Source organism: Pempheris klunzingeri, chromosome 17 (genome assembly GCF_042242105.1).
Source record: "Pempheris klunzingeri isolate RE-2024b chromosome 17, fPemKlu1.hap1, whole genome shotgun sequence".
NCBI classification, from domain to species: Eukaryota; Metazoa; Chordata; class Actinopteri; order Acropomatiformes; family Pempheridae; genus Pempheris; species Pempheris klunzingeri.
Window position 1 is genome coordinate 8,597,906 of NC_092028.1, and position 17,592 is coordinate 8,615,497.

Here is a 17,592-nt window from a genome sequence, read left to right on the forward strand (position 1 = left end):
AGTCATTGTCACTTTCATATTTGACAGTACATTTATTTAGCCTGTTCCAAGAGGCAAGTTTGCAATTAAATAATTGGACAGACTAGTTCACTTCAGCCTTGTAATTAATGTCCACATGGTTCGGGAGTGTTCTCCCACTGAGAGATCATAATTCAGATTCAGCCTGGAGGTCCAGATCGGTTGCCAGCGATGTGATTCAGGCTGCAGGGCCCCTCAGCTTCACCTCCACGGGGAAATGGTCACTGACGGCCAAGGCCTGCGACAGGTAGAGAAAACAATGTGGAAAGTTTCCCTGTGGCAGTTTTTTGTTAGTTCAGCTTTGCATACAGATGATTGCTTCAGTTGTACTGTAAAATGCTGGACATGGGCGCCTGAGATTGTTTTGTAAGAAAATGTAGATGCGTACAAAAAAGCTTTAGAGGTGCTGGTAGGCAGACTCAGCCTTCCTGTTTCCACCTTTTTCCAGTCTTTCTGCTACGCTAAGCTAACAGGCTGCCTGTGGTAGCTTCATATTGATTGTACAGACATGAGAATGGCATCAGCCTTCTCATCTAAGTCTACCAGTAACCTGAGGCCTCCTTGTTCAGAGTCTGTTGTACCTGTAACCACACCCAGCAGTGATGTTACTGTACACTTCTATATCACTGCTGCAAGGTTGTATTATTGAGGAGAATTAAAGCTAAAGTTGCTTTTTTTACCAGACTGTGGCTGAGATTCAAGTCCACCATGTAGTTGTAGACCTCGGCACTGCCAGGCACCACTCCCCTCATCATGGCAGTAGTGACCACAATCCTGCAAATACAGGAAGAGGGATGAGATGGAGAGAGAGAGAGAGAGAGTGTGTGTGTGTGCTCATGCAGTTGTATGTGTGTGTCTGTGTCAACCTGTCGTAAGGGCAGTTTGTGTGCGACACTGTAGTGTCGGCCTCATTGGTGATCAGCCAGTGGAAAGTCTTGTCGGTGAAGAGGCGGATCTTCTGCCAGTCGGAGCCTGATACATAATTACAGCCTGTGTTGAAGTCGCCCAGCAGCACGATGTCCTGCAGGGAGAACGGAACGGTTCTCAGCCCCATGTCATACAAATTAATTACCCTTTGCACTCCACCTTCTTATGTGCAGTTCCACTACATAATTGACTGTGTGTGTGGGTGTGTTTGTTGAGTTGACGAGAGTATTCACGTTGGTTTTCCAGCGGGTGTCGACATCAGTCACCACATCATAGAGAGAATTCACTTCCTGCACTGCGTAGTCTGGAGAGGTGTGCTGGGGGATCAGAACAAAGTTCTTTACAGCTAGAAAACAGGAGGGAGGGAGGAGAAGACACAAATGGAGAGTTCTTAATATGGTAGATGTAAATCATATTACAAATAGTTAGCCTACTGCCTTTTAAATTTGGCCGGACAGAGTTAACAATCATTTGGAGGACTTAAATCTTACATGGTAATAAGATTTTTAAACGTGCTATGGTTACCCAGCCTGGGAACCAGACAAGTTCACGAGTTATTAGCAGTGCCAGATGGGTTCCTATTCAGATCTCCAGCTGACCTGGCCAAGATCACACTAATCATAGCAGTTTATCTAGAATGAGGTGGGTTTTACATGATGACTGACATGAGGAGTGCTGTTGAGGCGTCCCGTTGTGTCCGGAAGCATTTTGCTCTGTCGAAAACACCGTTTGGAGATCAAAAATGAACTGAGAGGTTCTGGACTAATCTGAATTTGCCAGATGTCAGGCTTATGGTGAACAACAGATCTAATTACCTCAGAATCTCTTCCTACACAAATCTTAGTCCTCAGTTGATCACCTAATGAATGAGAATATCTATAAATCTATCACCCTTGGTGCTTGCCCGACTCTTCCAGGGCATACCGGTATATTTGGAGGAGAACATGACGACGAAGGGCTCTCTGTTGAAGGAGTCTGTCCCACAGGACTCACAGCCGTCATCATAGGTGTAGTTTTTGACCACAGACACCGTCTGCTCCCTGGAGGGGAAAGATACTACTTCAGAACATGTGTTTTACTGTGGTAGAATGTGCTTTTTCACTTCTTCCCTGGTGGAGTTATTGCCTATAAAAGCTTACTTTTGAAGAAGTTTCCCAACAGCAGGTAAGGTCTATCATCTCTAGCTCAGTCAGCCATTCACACCACCACTGAAGCTTTTCCAAAAGTCGTAAGTACTGCATGCAACTTACTGAACTACATCAATGGACAATTTTGTGGTACTTGAACTTTACATACATATTTCCATTATCCATTACTACTACTACCATTCTCTGCTACTATTTCAGAGGTAAACATGTTCAATAAATATGTACGTTATATGACAGCTATAGTTACTGGTTATATAATAATATAATATAATAGTTATTATAATATGATCTGTCCCACTGTGTATCAGATTGTCCAGATTAGCTCCACCAAGACCGGCCACAGCATTAAAATACCTCTTACATGTTTATGCATCAGGAGTAATAATCTAGTAATGTGTAATGTATAAGTATAGTACATGGTGCTGAGAATACTTTTGTTCCATTACTTAAGTCAAATGCAGGATTTCAACAATGTTGTATGGCTACTTTTACATAGATCTACATATACGATCCTTTAATTTCCTGGCATCCATTGCTCACACTAAGGACAGAGACAAAGATATTGCAGAGTTGACATAAAGAAAGCTCAAACAATGCATATATATATATATTTCCATTGCTGTTCACTGATGTGGGGTCTCAGCAGAGCTTCTACACATAGTTTAACAGTCATGGCTTTGTTGTTTGCCTTTGTGTGTACCTGTAGAGGAAGAGGTATCTCTCCTTATAGGTGCTGCGACCCAGTGGCTCACTGACGATGTGACTGTACCTGAACTCAGGAGCACCTCTGGGAAAACACACACACAGACAGATATAGATGAAGAGAATCATATTGTTTATCATACACACTATAGCCTATGATGTGTGTTTAGCTGTCCAATGTGTGTAGTAATACTGTGACACATGCTCTCTGTATAAGGTGTGTGTGGTCAGTCTAACTTGTTGACATGCTCCATGAGTTTTTTGGTCGCTGACAGATCGCTGTCTCTGACCTCCTGGATCAGAATGATGTCATAGCGGTGGACAATCTGAAAAAGACAGCACATATCTGATTTCTTTTATGATGGTGGTATTAAAGAGCCACTATGAATATAATTCTCCTAAAACCAACAGGAGATGAATCGACAAAACTTCTGCTTTTCCTGTATAATTCCAAAATCTGGGTCCATTATTGTTGAGGAGGCAAAAAGCCCAAAGATGTCATAGTGATGTCAGCAGTATTATATAAGCTTGGCATTGGACTATACAAATCTATAAACTTGCTTTGCAAACTGGGAATGGAGAACATGAATGTCATTGACAGGTTTAGAGGCTTTAAAGAAATAATGAAACGCTAATGATTGCATTATGGGAAATGTAGGAACCAGTGTGTGGAGTTTGCCCCATGCTAGAGGCTAAAATTCAATGTGTCTTAGCAGTGATTTTTATAATCTCTTGTGACTCCCCCAACTTAATTTATTTTATTTATTTTTTAATTCTCCTATTTCTAATGTGCTACCAATTTATTACAATTGAAGGAAGGGCCAAATGTAGGCTGAACTTTGTGCTGTTTTAGTTACTCGACACCCTTCAAAATATATTGTCCTTGTGTTTCAAATGCTGAAGAGATACCATTTAAGGAAAAAAGGAATAACACAGAATTCCGTTTCAGACCGTGCTGATGATGTTCATCAGAGTCGTATTGGAGGCTTTCTTGTCCCCAAATGACTTGATGTTGAAGGCTCCCAGCAACAGAGAGGAGGACAGGTGCAGGAGGGCCAAAAAGAGACCCAAAGCACACACCAAACGCATCCTACACCAAAAAGGTCAGATATTCAAAAAGTATAGCAATTTATATTCATAATTCCAAATCTTGACTGTATAAGACACATATGGTTGGCATGTAATAGATTGCAGGGAATGCGTGCTGTTACACTGCATGTCACATGACCCTGAATGCCTCTTCTCCCTTAAGCCTAACTGTGGGAGAGAGAGACAGATGCAACACCTGCACCCCTGGACACATGACAACATGATCTCTATTCCTGGCAGCTTATCTTACTGCTAGTCTCTAACTTAATGTTTGATGTGCTGCTTTCTGCAGAGGCATGATTCATGTTGGAATGCTGAGTAAAATATTAGTCCTGTTAACCTGGTTCCTGTGGAGGAGAATTCTGGGCAAAGGTTGTAAAATATGGACATTAGTCGCAGCGGCTCTAATGTGTTGACTGTTTGGTACACTTATCTTGCAAAAACTGTTTGAGTAAAACTGCATATTGTGTTATAGTAACATTAAGTGCCATATTTTCATTTTGGAATGAAAAATAAGGTCGACCCAGTCATACTAGATTACAGTTACTGCGTGTAATGTTACATAGCCTGCAAAAATTGTAACTCTAAACAACAGTCAGGTTTAAAGCATTGATGTGTGGCTTTAATGTTAAGTCTATACACTCACAGTGTAAGCCTCAGGTTGCATCTGCCGTTTTTGCTTTTAAAAAAAAGAAAAGAGTGAGAGGTGCATATCTACCTGTGTCTGTGAGTCTGTGGGGGAGGGAGGAGAAGGCCTGTTGTGAGCAGAGCACAGAGGCTTGCTTGTGTGAATCGCTGGACGCTCCGCTACAACTTCGGAACAGAACCACAGGTAGTGTCTCTTGTGAGGTTTTTATTTACCTGAAGTGCATGTAACTGGGTCAGGCTGGGGAGGGGTGAGGAGAGGAGGTGTGTGTTGTGGATGGGGTGTGTGATTTTCAGGTGATGTAACATGGCAGGTTGGTCAAATTTACTGTGAAGATAGTTTGATGTTGATGTGGAGGCTACACTGTGGCTGTCTAAATTCAGCTGGTGACATAATGTGCGAGTAGCATTTGATTTGCAACATTTGCACGGCCGTTGTCCTGCCAGAAATCCCCCCAAAAATAAGTGTACTTGTACTTATTATTTCCTGTAATATCACCAGATCAAAAGCAATGAAGGAGCCAACTTTCCTTTCATTCACAAGCAAACTGTACTGAGGTTTATTGGACAACACACACAATAAAGCATGGTGAGATATTCTCAAATATACATATGGTAACAGTAATGCTGTGTTGTATTTAGTGTCTGCTGCTGTGATCTATTTGGAAGTGTAGTGTTTCAAGAGTAAGATGTGTCTTTTTTTGCGAAATATTATGAAACAAAAATGAAGCAATTCCCAATACAGCATGAAAATATCAGCAATATATTTTATGAATGGAATTTAAAAACAGACTTACCCCAATATATATATAGGTGCATTTAGAAAATGCATAAGATTTGCAATAATGATAATAATCATACTAACACACTTCATGGAACTTAGTTTGTGTAAAAATTAAATTGTGTAAAAATATTGTTTGCATATTTTGCCATATGCTTTCATGTAGAAATAGATACTGTATTACATACTGAACATAAGTTCTATCTTAAAATCTTGTTATTATCATTATTAGAATTAGTATTAGTATTAGTTTTCAAAATTGTAGTAGTAGTATATTTATTGTTTCAACTGGTCAAAGCAAACTCAAGAGCGTGAAGAGCGTGCAGCTGATCAATAGATCAACAGATCAAATGCTTTTACCTGCAGTATTTGCAGTAGCAATGGGAAGGCAACAGATGGCTTGAATACATGATAAACAGAGTTGATTTGAGGTCATTTGTAATGGAAACTTTTGGCTGCATTAAGCCATGTTTTCCTGGTTTTTATGCCAAAATGTGATATCTCTCCAAAACAATATTTGCAGGTGAAGCCTGATAATAACATGCAATCATGCACTTGTATTTGTTTAGGGAGAGAAGTAGCTCTGGCCCCTAAATATTGTAGTGAGTAAGTAAAGGTTAGTGTTTTAATGGTCAGTCATTTGTCATGTATAACACATTTATTTTATAATATATAAAGGAATGTCCAAGCTGTTTTGGACAGAAGTAGTTGATGAGTGTACAACCACATTGTTTCACATTTCAAAAAAATGTACATATGATATGTGCTATAAGGTACTACTGATTTTCATTATTTATATATTTTTGTCTCATTCATGTTTGTCTTTTGTATGCAAATGTAATTAATAACCTTTCTTCAAAACCCACAGCAGGTTTGTGCAGTTTGTGGTGCAGGGGAAACAGCAAACACTCTGCAGGGCATATGGAGGTAAGTCAGGTGGAGTGTTCAGAATGTCCGAACTGTGTGATAAAACGTATTCCAGCGGTTCTTACTCTATGGGAGGTAGAGAATTTCAGAAAAACAAGGGAACCAATGGTTACCATTGTTTTCCGCAAATTATTTATACATTATTTACAACTTACAAAATACAGAATCCTTTCCTGCCACAACCATCGCTGCATCGCACTCTTTTCTCCTGCCACATGTTTTCTGCAGTAACATCATTCTGTGATGTGCACAGTTTGTGTGGGAGCTCGGTGTCATTATCATCAGCTCCACCAATAATGCAGATGAGAATCAAGTCAAATGCAAGTCTCAAAAATATAAAGATTTCTTCATGGAATGTCCTGATGACATTCTCACAAAATGAAATGAAATGAATGAATGAAATTCAGCATAGTCAGCTGTGTTTTGGGGTTTTCTGAAATGTTATTTTAAGTTCAGACAAAATTTAGGTCAAATACAGTCTAGTGCTTTATGTTATTGGCAGCCTTTTTAGCTTGTGACCATATGAATAAAGCTTTGTCTACCGGTGCTCCATCATCACAGATATCTGTGTATGGTGGCCAGTTAAATCCAAGAATGAAATTGCAGATTTGGACTTTGGCCTTTTAGACCTGAAAATATAAAATTAGCCTGTATAAAGTAAAAGTGAGGAAATAGCTTATAGAAATAAATAAATACACACACACACACACAAGTCTGGGCCTACTGCTTTACTGTTAGTGTTTAGTGTAATTATTGCATATGAATTTTAAATCTTTTTAATGAGGCAGTTGCATTTTTTTGAAGAAAAGCTAAAATCAGAAACAAATTATCACTCAAAGGAGACTGTTGTGAGTACTGAGTATTATCAGTTACTGTCAAGTTTCCCAGTCCACACTTCAGACCAGCAGGTGGCGATAAAGCACTGGCACATCTCATACCCGCCGACCAATCAGAAGAAAACGCTTTAGAGTGACGTCATTCGTGTAGCAGCCACAAACAGGAAGAAAACATCCAGCGGTTATTCAAGCGGCGAGAGCTCCGGCTAGCTTAGTAGCCTGTGTAGCATTGGCACAGTAATGAAACGGTCTTGAGAGTCGGGAATACAGTGGTGTTTTATCATGCTGTGTCCGGAGTAGGGACTATATCCATTGATACCCAAGGAATATAATTCCCTTCGACTTTCCTCCGGTCCGAGTGTTGAAACAAGGTACGTTAGCTTGGCAGAAGAGCGTTAGCTAGCACTAGCTAAGGTTAGCCTGTATGCTAATTAACAGGCAGCTGTTGTACTTGTGAGAATCTACTTCATCAGGTCACTGCGTTTTCGTCTGTTGTCTTTGGAGTCTTTGAATGTTGTTTCTGTACCGTTTTTACTGTGCGCTTCAAGATGGTGAAATCTGCAGATATGGAAGCGGTGTCGTTGACATAAACAGTGGCAACAACACTGACCATTATTGTTAACGGTTACTGTTAGTTACATGGATGGTTCAATAACTCCTGATGCTTTTGTATATGTATGGTGTCTAATCAATAATAATGAATTATACATTTTGTTGCTATGGATTGCCAGTTCGTTACTAAGACAAACATATTGTCACACAAATACTCAGACTCTATGTTTAAGAGTTGTTTGAGTCTGTTGACCACAACGAGTTGGACACTATACGTCTTTTCACTGTTTCACTGTGTTTGTAGTTTTCACTGTGATGCCAGTAGGTATTTATTAATTCATGTGCAGCTGAAAACCTGAGGAGGAGCTCAGTCAGTCCTGTGGTGGTGTCTGTTTTGCACAGCAAGCACTTGTCATTAGATAACTTAAAGTTGTCTATAAAGCTGCTCAACACCATGAGTGAGATGTCAGGCCATGAAATAAATGGTGAGAGTGTTAAAAAGCCAAAATGTCATGAGACATCGGAGACATTTTTTAGTTGTTTGATCAAATGATCAAAAAATATAGGCAGAAGAATGTTTGATGAAGAAAAGAGTAATTAATTGAAGTGTTATTAATATATTACTTCAAGGTGGAGTTGTCAGTCCAGAATAAGACCGAAACTAATGACTAAGATTGCCCACCACAACTTCCTAGAAAGGTGATGACTTAAAATTGGCTTTTTTGGTTTTGTATGATCATCAGTCCAAATCCCAAACATATAGTCAAATAATAATGTCTGAGATGCAAGAACCAGTGAAGTTTTGGTGTGTTTGCTTAAGAATTCAATTTCATGATCTAACGCAAAGCACTTAGATGTTTCAAGTTTGAAAATGAAAATGCAAACATACGTGCTTGAATGGCAGGCGTTAAAGTGTTTACACAGACATACACACACTGACTTGTAGCCTTCTTCAAACCACAAACTAACAAATGCAAAAGGTTATTCTATGTCATATTTTTCGAGAGAGATCCAAACTACTGCACCTCATTTTCATCTGTTTAAAGCTTTGTTTCTGGAGTGTGTTATCTGGTGTGACTCCTGATTCTTTAGACACCTTTAACTCCAAGTTTCGTTGTTAGATTGGTTTAAATTAAATTCACAGAGCTGCTACAAAGCCCTCGCATGGTTCCAAAAGTGTGTTTCTCAACCATGTATATACTGTAAACAAAGATTTACTTAAAGTTTTATCTACATTTGTTACCTTTGGGAGTGAAGAACCGCTCTTCGCTGAAGTTATATTAAACTCTTGGGCTGTTGTTTTTGAAACTGAGGTTTTGTTCAGCACAATCTCTGATCTCTTGTTTGTTCCTGTAACTGTGTCTCACCAAACCTGTCTGTGTTTTCTGTCGGTCCGTGCAGGGGTGAATGAGTGACGTGGTGCCTCCCACAGCTCTCAGTGAAGTCCAGCTCCGCTTCCTCTGCCACGATGACATAGAGAACGTCAAGCTGCTCTGTGGTGATTGGTTCCCCATCGAGTAAGAATCATATTTAGCTTGGCAGTATGAAATGCGTTTATTATAACACTCTCCCTCCAAATCTATCATTGAACATTGGGAACTATCAACATCTGCCTTTTTCTGATGTGCATTGATAAGCACTGTTCATTGCACCCGTGAGCACCCTTTAGTAGACTGTAGGATAAATATTGATAGCACTGTCTTGCATTCAAAATCACTTTTGAGGAGACCGGGAATTAGTTCACAGGGGACGTGAGGGGAGGAATGAATAAATTGTTTTTATTATTGTGTCATGCACACAGACTGCATGGGCTCACTGCACAACACAAATTTATATAAGACAGATCCGGAGAATTGTGTATACATTTTCAAACAGTTAGAAAACTGCACACCAAGCTGAGCGTTCACATTTTCCACCACAAAATTAATAAATCACTGACAGACCATCTTTACTCTCTTAAATCATCATAGTTAGGGTTGGTCAGTAACAGATTACATGTGATGGCGTAATCAGAAAATGAGTAAATATAATCAGCTGAGATTACATTTGAAAACATTTCCAATGAGATTATTGCTCGATTATTTAATTAAACTAATGATTACCTCTTAAAAATATGACAACTTTTAAATGGTGTGACAGGGGATGAAAGAACAGTGTTGAGTCAAGATGGAAGGTTCAAGCAGCAGTCCCTCCATTTAGTTCCTGACTATGTCGCCATCATGCGTGTCCCACATGTAGAATACACACAGGACACCTGTAGTCTGTGCCAGTGCTACCATTACGCTAATCATTCCTTTTAGATTTACAGTATATCAGCTTCCTCACAGATTAAGCAGAGCTCTTTAGCCAAGGAAAAACTGAGTAATTTACTCCACATGAATTTTCCATCTTCTATCCTCTGCCATTTTAATCAGGCAACTCTATATTTGGATCATTTTCATCAAATGTACTGGCCCTGGTGCTCAGTCCATGTCTTGATGAATTACCAGCAAATTGAAGCAAATCAATAAACACTTAGAAAACACTGAATAGCTCTATTCTGTACAGAGTCTTTAATTTTGTATTGATTGAACCCTAATGTGCCAGTCACACACTGTAGTTCACTATAGAGATCTTAACAGGCTCTAAGAAGAACCCACCCACACATAAATTATCAAGAAAAAATCCAAATATATATTTTCACTAATGTAACATACTAAGCAAAAACAAATACTTTCCACACTTTTACCCTCTGAATTTCCTGATTTGTGTTTTTGCACTGTTGCTGCTGTTACTTTAGCCAACTTTTCAGGGCAGGGTAACAGATTCCTTTACATGCCCATACAGGAATGCAAACCTTTCTGACCTTTGCCTGCAGGTACCCAGACTCATGGTATCAGGACATCACCTCCAACAAGAAGTTCTTCTCCCTCGCTGCCACCTACAGAGGAGGCATCGTGGGAATGATCGTGGCTGAGATCAAAGGCCGGACCAAAGTACACAAAGAGGTACGAGTATATTGTTGTACAGCTGCTCACACAGAACACAAGGCTTATATGAAGTGGATTATTTGATGATGTACTCTGGTAGAGATGGCTTCACTGAGTGTGTTAGGTCAGTTTACCATTCAGCTGCCATTTGGAAATGTCTAAAGTGGAACACATAGATATAGTAGAGTCTCTTTTTAGCCTGTTAATTAGATGAACCAGATGCCCTTGATTGAGTCTGTCATGACATAAGAATAAGATGATGAGAAGCGATGATGAAAGAGAGGCTGCAACTGGCTAATTTGGCATTTGATTTTAATGATGAACATTAAAGTATCAACGTTTCTGTTTAATTTTTTCACAAATGTTCTCTTGCTTAAATGACTTTGGACTACTAGGTATTGTGTTTTGGACATGGCATTATATAAATGTCTAAGCTGTCTAACATTTCTGAAGTTTAAAGTGTATGACTATCATACTGTATTATGCAACACACAGTGTAAAGTGGAAGTAGAAGTTACTGGCTTGTGTCTTAAAACAATAGGATATTTCGGAGATGTACAATAATGATATGCTGGAATTGGTATCAGAAATAAGATCAACTCACTTTAGGCAATAGTTTTACGAACTGCTCACTCAGTGGAGCGTCTGCTGTCAAAACCTAATTTCCCTTTGCAATGGTATTTGCATTTTGTAATCTGCCTTTGCAGTATGAAATTTGCCTAGACAAAGATGACGTCAGTGGCAGCGCCCAGAGAGAGCATACAAAGTGGTCAGAGTGACACCAAGATGATTTTAAGTAATATGTTTTAATGCAATAGTGACTCAAATGAAGTTTTAGTTCCAAAATCCATTGTGGATGTTATAATAATTTTTCTTCATAGATTATCATAGAGAGTGGTGGGGCTTAATCCGTATGTTTCTCTCAGTCTTTATCTGTGTGTTTCTGCGTTTGTGTGTGTGTGTGTGTGTGTGTGTGTGTGTGTGTGTGTGTGTGTGTGTGTGTGTGTGTGTGTGTGTGTGTGTGTGTGTGTGTGTGTGTGTGTGTGTGTGTGTGTGTGTGTGTGTGTGTGTGTGTGTGTGTGTTAGGATGGAGACATCCTGGCGTCCAGTTTCCCTGTGGACACACAGGTAGCCTACATCCTCAGTCTGGGAGTGGTGAAAGAGTTCAGGAAACATGGCATAGGTATTGTTCCTCTTTCCCACTAGCCCTACCTCACTCACTCACTCACTCACTCACTCACTCACTCACTCACTCACTCACTCACTCACTCACTGTCACACACACACACACACACACACACACACACACACACATTCTCTGAGCCACAACTCAGTCAAATCTGAACACTTATAAAACACGTATTTTAAGATTCAGTGCTGCTAACACTTTCTGGGCATTTAAGTTTTCTTCAGCATCATAATAAACCAGTGACGGTCTGTACATTCAGAGATTAATTGTAGGCAGGAAGTAATAGCTAATTCAGGATCATTTTAATGGAGCCAATCTGCAAAATATATGCTAAAACGTGTTGCTGAAGTTGTCAACAAATGAATCAAATGATGATTTGAATTGATTGATGTTTTACAGTGCCCTGGTCCAATGCGAGCTAGTGTTATCAGGTCTTTATCCACACTTCACACTGAATTCAAATGTCATCACCTGGTAGAGGAATGAACATACAGTGCTGTTTTAGAATCTTGTGTCTAAAAAGCGTCTTTGTCTTGTGGACTAATTAAAATAATTTCTTTAGCATATATTTTGCAAATTGGCTCCATTACAATTATGCCAAATTAGCTATTAGCAGTTCCTGCCTACAATGAATCTCTGGATGTACAGGCAACTTTCACTGGTTTATTATGATACTGAAAACTGAAATCGTCAAGACTCTCTGGCAAGGTATGCGGAGCATCTTTTCAGTGACTTCTGAGCGATTTTATAGACGTTCATTCGCGATGCACATCACTCCTGCTAGTAATAATGATCTCTAAATGACAAACGTATATGTAATCCATTTTAATTCTGATATCATCTAAGAATATCATGCAGAATTGTGTTTTTAAAACATTGTCCTTGTAAGTATGTATGTGTGTAAGTAATGGATATGTTACTTTTACTGTGTTATGTGTGTTTTTACTGTTATTGTCATTGCATTTAGTGTAGTTTGGTGCTGAGCTGCAGACTTTAGAGTCGAGAACATAATTTCAACCACCCAACTACTTTTCTCCGTTTCTCTCTCCCTCTCACTGACTGAGCTCCTTCTCTTTTCCACCACTCAGGCTCCCTACTGCTGGACAGTTTGAAGGAGCACATCTCAACAACAGCCCAGGACCATTGTAAGGCAATCTACCTACACGTCCTCACCACCAACAACACTGCCATCTACTTCTATGAGAACAGGGACTTCAGGCAGCACCACTACCTGCCCTACTACTACTCCATACGAGGCGTCCTCAAAGATGGATTCACATATGTGCTCTACATCAATGGGGGTCATCCACCCTGGACAATATTATATCCTTTTTTAGAAGCAGGAAATGAGACACTTGCTCACTATTGTTTTATGGACAATTAGTATTTATATTTAAGTAATATGCCAGAACTTTACTTGCTTTAATGACTAGGAGGTGTCATGCTCAGATCTGTCTTTGTTTAGGAAATCACACACACACACACACACACACACACACACACACACACACACATATCAAGTAGACAAAAGTAGCACAAATGTGGTCTTTTTTTCTTGACTTCCTGCCCCACTGACTATATCCAGCACATTGGTTCTACCCTGGCCAGCTTGAGTCCCTGCTCCATCCCTCAGAGGTTGTACCGACAGGCCCAGTCCCTGTTGCGCTCTCTGCTGCCCTGGTCCAACATTGCCTCCAAGACAGGCATACAGTACAGCAGAACAATGTGACACAACATGGTGGGTGGAAGATGCGCAGACAAGAGCATATCTAATAACATGCCTTCTTATGTCTATTAACGGATATCTGAGTTTATGTTTTTCTTTTCTTTTCTTTTTTTTCAGGAGCACAATTGTTTCCCCATCAGTCTTCCCCTGGACACACCAAGATGTACACGCACTCTCACATTCTCCATCTCGTACGGCTTTCCGCACTCTGTGTATGACACAGGACTCAGGTTCAACCTGCATTTAACTCGAATATCACTTCTGACTCAGTACACTTTTGGCACCGTTCACACAAGATCCAGGTTTGCAGCTGTTGTTCTGTGCCCACTGCTAAACACCTTACACTCACAGACAGTGTGATCTGGTACAAGCATGGGATTTCCTGTTATTATTCAGTTACTATACTATTCCATATATATACTACACTATCCCAAAGTTACTATAGTAACATCTGTTTACCCAGTGCTACCACAGCCGAGCAGTGTCAGACCTGCTTTCAACCCGGGAAGCAGACCAAAGCAGAAGACCTGGTTCTGATAAACCATGCTGACCCAGACACACACACACACACACACACACACACACACACACACACACACACACACACACACACACACACACACACACACACACACACACACACACACACACACACACACACACACACACACACACACACACACACACACGTACGTCAAACACAGGCTATAGTTTTGGTGTGAAAGGGGTGTAATGCATACACACAGGCACACACTCACACTGGGAACCCTACAGAGACTAAAGGTTCAACCTTGCCTATCTTTCTGTCTCCCTTCATCCTGTCCACCACTGTCACAGAGACTATGTATACTGTTTGTATATTATATATACTAAGCTAATATATAAATTTCTCTTAATATTTATGTCTATTCTATGCTGTTGGTAGACCTAGTTGGAAGATAACCCACTCTGTCCCGTTTTTGAGTATAGACAGAACCCAGAGTCAGTTCCAGTTTGTATAATAGAGACTCATGAACAAGTTAAATTTAATCGGACTGTGAATCTTAGCAATGTTAATAGGCTAGTGGAGTAGAGTAAAGGTAATTATGCGTGGGAAACTTTGAGACACAATGTAGATAGGTGAGATTTTAGTAGCAACTGGAGTTTTAAAAAAGGATTTATCCCTTCTGAAAATTCATGATATTGTCTTGATGCCCTGTGTGCAGTAACTGTACTGGAAACTGTGCTAGTGACATCAGCTCAGAAACATATGAATATATTGTATATATTGTATGTTACTCGGTACTTACTGCAACACAAAGTTTACGGACACCTCACATATGCAGTCTTACCTTCTTAAAATATGAACATTGAGCAAAATGACCTTTCCACATTGTTTCCAGATGTTGCCCATGTATGATTCATACAAACGCAAGAAGGGGTTTTCTTTGGGTTGTTATTTTGGAGGGTTTTAAACGGCTGCAGCCCTGTCTGTCTGCTCTATGGCTGTAAAATTGCTGCTGATGTAGAGAAATGTCTATTTGTTTGTCCAGATTTTAAACTATGGCCCAGATTAGATTTTTATGTTGGCCTGTAGAAGAGATAAGGAAAAGGAAATAATTCTCCCAGACACACACACGTCATACACCTATGCTTACGTGCATGCAGGTGATTGGCGTGTGTGTGTATATATGTACACAGGGTCAGAAATTAACACCGAGCAAGTGCCAAATGTTGGTCTGATTGTCAGCGATGAGTAAAGTTCACCCAACATGTTGACTGGTAAATTTGTCAGTGAGTAACATTTAGTTTCTCAATTTTATTGCATTATGTTGCACTTCGTAATGAATTACAAACCTGATCCAATGTATCAGCAAAGGTTTATCAGTGAACAAATCTTAGATTTTATACGTGACATGGCATTGAAAAGCTATGGATATCTGTGAAAAATGTGCATTTCTTTTTAAAAGGTGAGTTTACAGTTTACTGGCCCCAGGCAGGTAAATCTGAGGAAACTTTCAGACATTGTGTATGCAATAAACTTGTTTCATTTGATTGATTGTCAAGACTGAGTCAGTGTGACTACCCCTGCTACAGGACTATTTTACATGATTGGGATTGTCAATTACAATGTCATTAACGTAAGTCTTGTTTTCATTCACATTATGCCACTGTTTCAACTGTGTTAAAGGGGCATTCCAGTCAAATCAAAGCTGAAGAGCTCCATCAGCACTTGATCATACACTCCCATAATGCAAGCAATGATATCATCAGGGTAATCTATACTTTGGAAAGCTCCTCCTGAGCCGCAGAAGATGATATACAACTTCTGTCGCAGGCTGGATAGTACTCCCCATGATGAATTGATGTGTAAAATTAGTGGAGTGCCCCTTTAAATACATTATAAAGGCTTCCATTATGTCTTTATCACCCAAAACATCTGGTGCCACACAGGCGCAATAGCAGCATCAACATCCTGTCAAAATAATCAAATAATGCATCTAGAGAACTTAAGCACTTGCAGGAAATAGATAAAAATGACTTGATTTTCTCATTAGGCCTCATTCATTTTTAATATTGAGCGCACATGGCTCATGTGGAAGTGATGTGTGGATGTGCTTGGCCCAGGACCACAAAGGTTTTTCTGAATATGACATAGTTAATAGAGTAATGGGTAAAAGAAAATATGCAGGTATTTTGTGTTGTATTTCAGCAGCAGGCTCATGTTCTTGTATCCTACCTGCCTTCTCAACCTTGTACATTTTGCTGTTATTTAAGCCTGATGCTCTTGTCGGGTGCAAGAGGAAGAGTGTTGGTAGCTGAAGGATAATTCAGAAGGACTCGTTTGTTCTATGATGCTGAAACCTTTTAGTGTCTTTGTGAGATAAAACACCATCAGATTTAGGCTTCTGTTCCAGTTTGGCGTGTTGGACAGCCCAAAGAGGAAGATTCTTTCCTAAAACACAGAAATAGAATTAAGATCTCTACTTTGTGATGAATCTGAATGATTTGTGTAGATGTCCTCCTTTGTGGCAGTGTTTTTATGATGAATAAGTAGCTTTTCCTTAAAGTCATTTTTCATGAGTTGTGTGGGTTTTTTTTAATTTTTTTTTTTTATCAATACATCTAGGTTACTACTGTACATCTCAAGGGCAAATGGAAGACAGTCATATCTCAACCTCCCCCCATGTCTAATCTGAACAAACTCCTCCATATTCCCACCGTCTCATTCCTTAGGCGACGCCAGTTTGTATTCTCTGCTCTCTTTGGTTTTCCCTCATGGGTTATACACAGAGATCGGATGGTGATAAAAGTGCTTCACAGAAGCAGAGTTCATTAGGTAAACGTAGAACGAATTAGTGTTCCCATTTCTTTCAGGTTAAATAGAATTGCAGTTCTGTCTCCCTCTGCTGAATGTGAGGAGGTGCTTCATGTGAATGTTTGCCATGTTTATTTCTCATTGCCCATTCTCTTAAGTTTCACATGCTTTTCAATAATGCTAATTTATTCCTGTCAATTTTGTACACAGGGTTCAATTTTTGTTCAAGACCCATTATTTAAAATATTTGTCAATAAAGACATCTTAAAGTAATTGTTTGAGTGTGTGTGTATATACATTTAAATGAAAACCAATAAATATATTAAGCTAAAATGTAATTGATGCTTGTTTTCCCCTGGATATATCAGGGGAAACTACTGATGTGTTCATGTTTTTCAATCTAATTATTTGATTTATATTTTCTATTCAGAGCCTTCAGCGCTGTATGAAAGTCCCAAGAAAGATGATGTCAGGAATAACAAAACTCATAGTAAGTCAAAATTTTGACCTGATCATTCATATCTATCTCTATCTCTATCTAAAGTCATATACTACTGTTTTGAAGGTATTTCCAGAATTCTTAGAGACTCTTAACCATCTGGAGGAAAAAATATTCCATGTGCTGCACAATGAATATGATTTTTGTTGTATTTCAAACATCAGCAGACACTATATCCCCTTACTTATTTAATGGTATTACACGAGCACCAACTTACCATGAGATTCGTAATTTTATTCAATAATTGTATTTAATGATTAAGTGAAGTATCTGAATACTTCACCAC

General features: G+C 39.4%; 2 protein-coding genes across 2 annotated transcripts; one reads left to right on the plus strand and one right to left on the minus strand.

The window, feature by feature from the left end:
- Positions 1–12: 12 nt before the first annotated feature.
- Positions 13–4,734, minus strand: dnase1 (deoxyribonuclease I). Its single transcript, XM_070848063.1, has 9 exons — positions 4,603–4,734; positions 3,747–3,885; positions 3,033–3,121; positions 2,794–2,880; positions 1,870–1,985; positions 1,179–1,291; positions 885–1,039; positions 699–792; positions 13–256 (listed from the first exon to the last, which is right to left on the minus strand). The coding sequence occupies exons 2-9, from the start codon at positions 3,882–3,884 to the stop codon at positions 197–199; spliced, it is 852 nt and encodes a 283-aa protein (XP_070704164.1). The 5' UTR covers position 3,885; positions 4,603–4,734; the 3' UTR covers positions 13–196.
- Positions 4,735–7,247: 2,513 nt separating this feature from the next.
- Positions 7,248–14,022, plus strand: naa60 (N-alpha-acetyltransferase 60, NatF catalytic subunit). Its single transcript, XM_070848406.1, has 7 exons — positions 7,248–7,444; positions 9,027–9,142; positions 10,483–10,612; positions 11,681–11,777; positions 12,872–13,106; positions 13,356–13,521; positions 13,627–14,022. The coding sequence occupies exons 2-6, from the start codon at positions 9,033–9,035 to the stop codon at positions 13,510–13,512; spliced, it is 729 nt and encodes a 242-aa protein (XP_070704507.1). The 5' UTR covers positions 7,248–7,444; positions 9,027–9,032; the 3' UTR covers positions 13,513–13,521; positions 13,627–14,022.
- Positions 14,023–17,592: the final 3,570 nt, after the last annotated feature.

What these genes read in the sequence shown, in the direction of transcription:
- dnase1 (XM_070848063.1), bottom strand. Translation starts at nt 3,884, where the DNA reads ATGCGTTTGGTGTGTGCTTTGGGTCTCTTTTTGGCCCTCCTGCACCTG. An exon ending in AGATACCTCTTCCTCTACAG is followed by an intron (nt 1,986 to 2,793) that starts GTACACACAAAG and finishes TTTCCCCTCCAG; the next exon opens with GGAGCAGACGGTGTCTGTGG. An exon ending in ACAAACTGCCCTTACGACAG is followed by an intron (nt 793 to 884) that starts GTTGACACAGAC and finishes CTGTATTTGCAG; the next exon opens with GATTGTGGTCACTACTGCCA.
- naa60 (XM_070848406.1), top strand. Translation starts at nt 9,033, where the DNA reads ATGAGTGACGTGGTGCCTCCCACAGCTCTCAGTGAAGTCCAGCTCCGC. An exon ending in GTTCAGGAAACATGGCATAG is followed by an intron (nt 11,778 to 12,871) that starts GTATTGTTCCTC and finishes TCCACCACTCAG; the next exon opens with GCTCCCTACTGCTGGACAGT. An exon ending in CATCCACCCTGGACAATATT is followed by an intron (nt 13,107 to 13,355) that starts ATATCCTTTTTT and finishes TTCCTGCCCCAC; the next exon opens with TGACTATATCCAGCACATTG.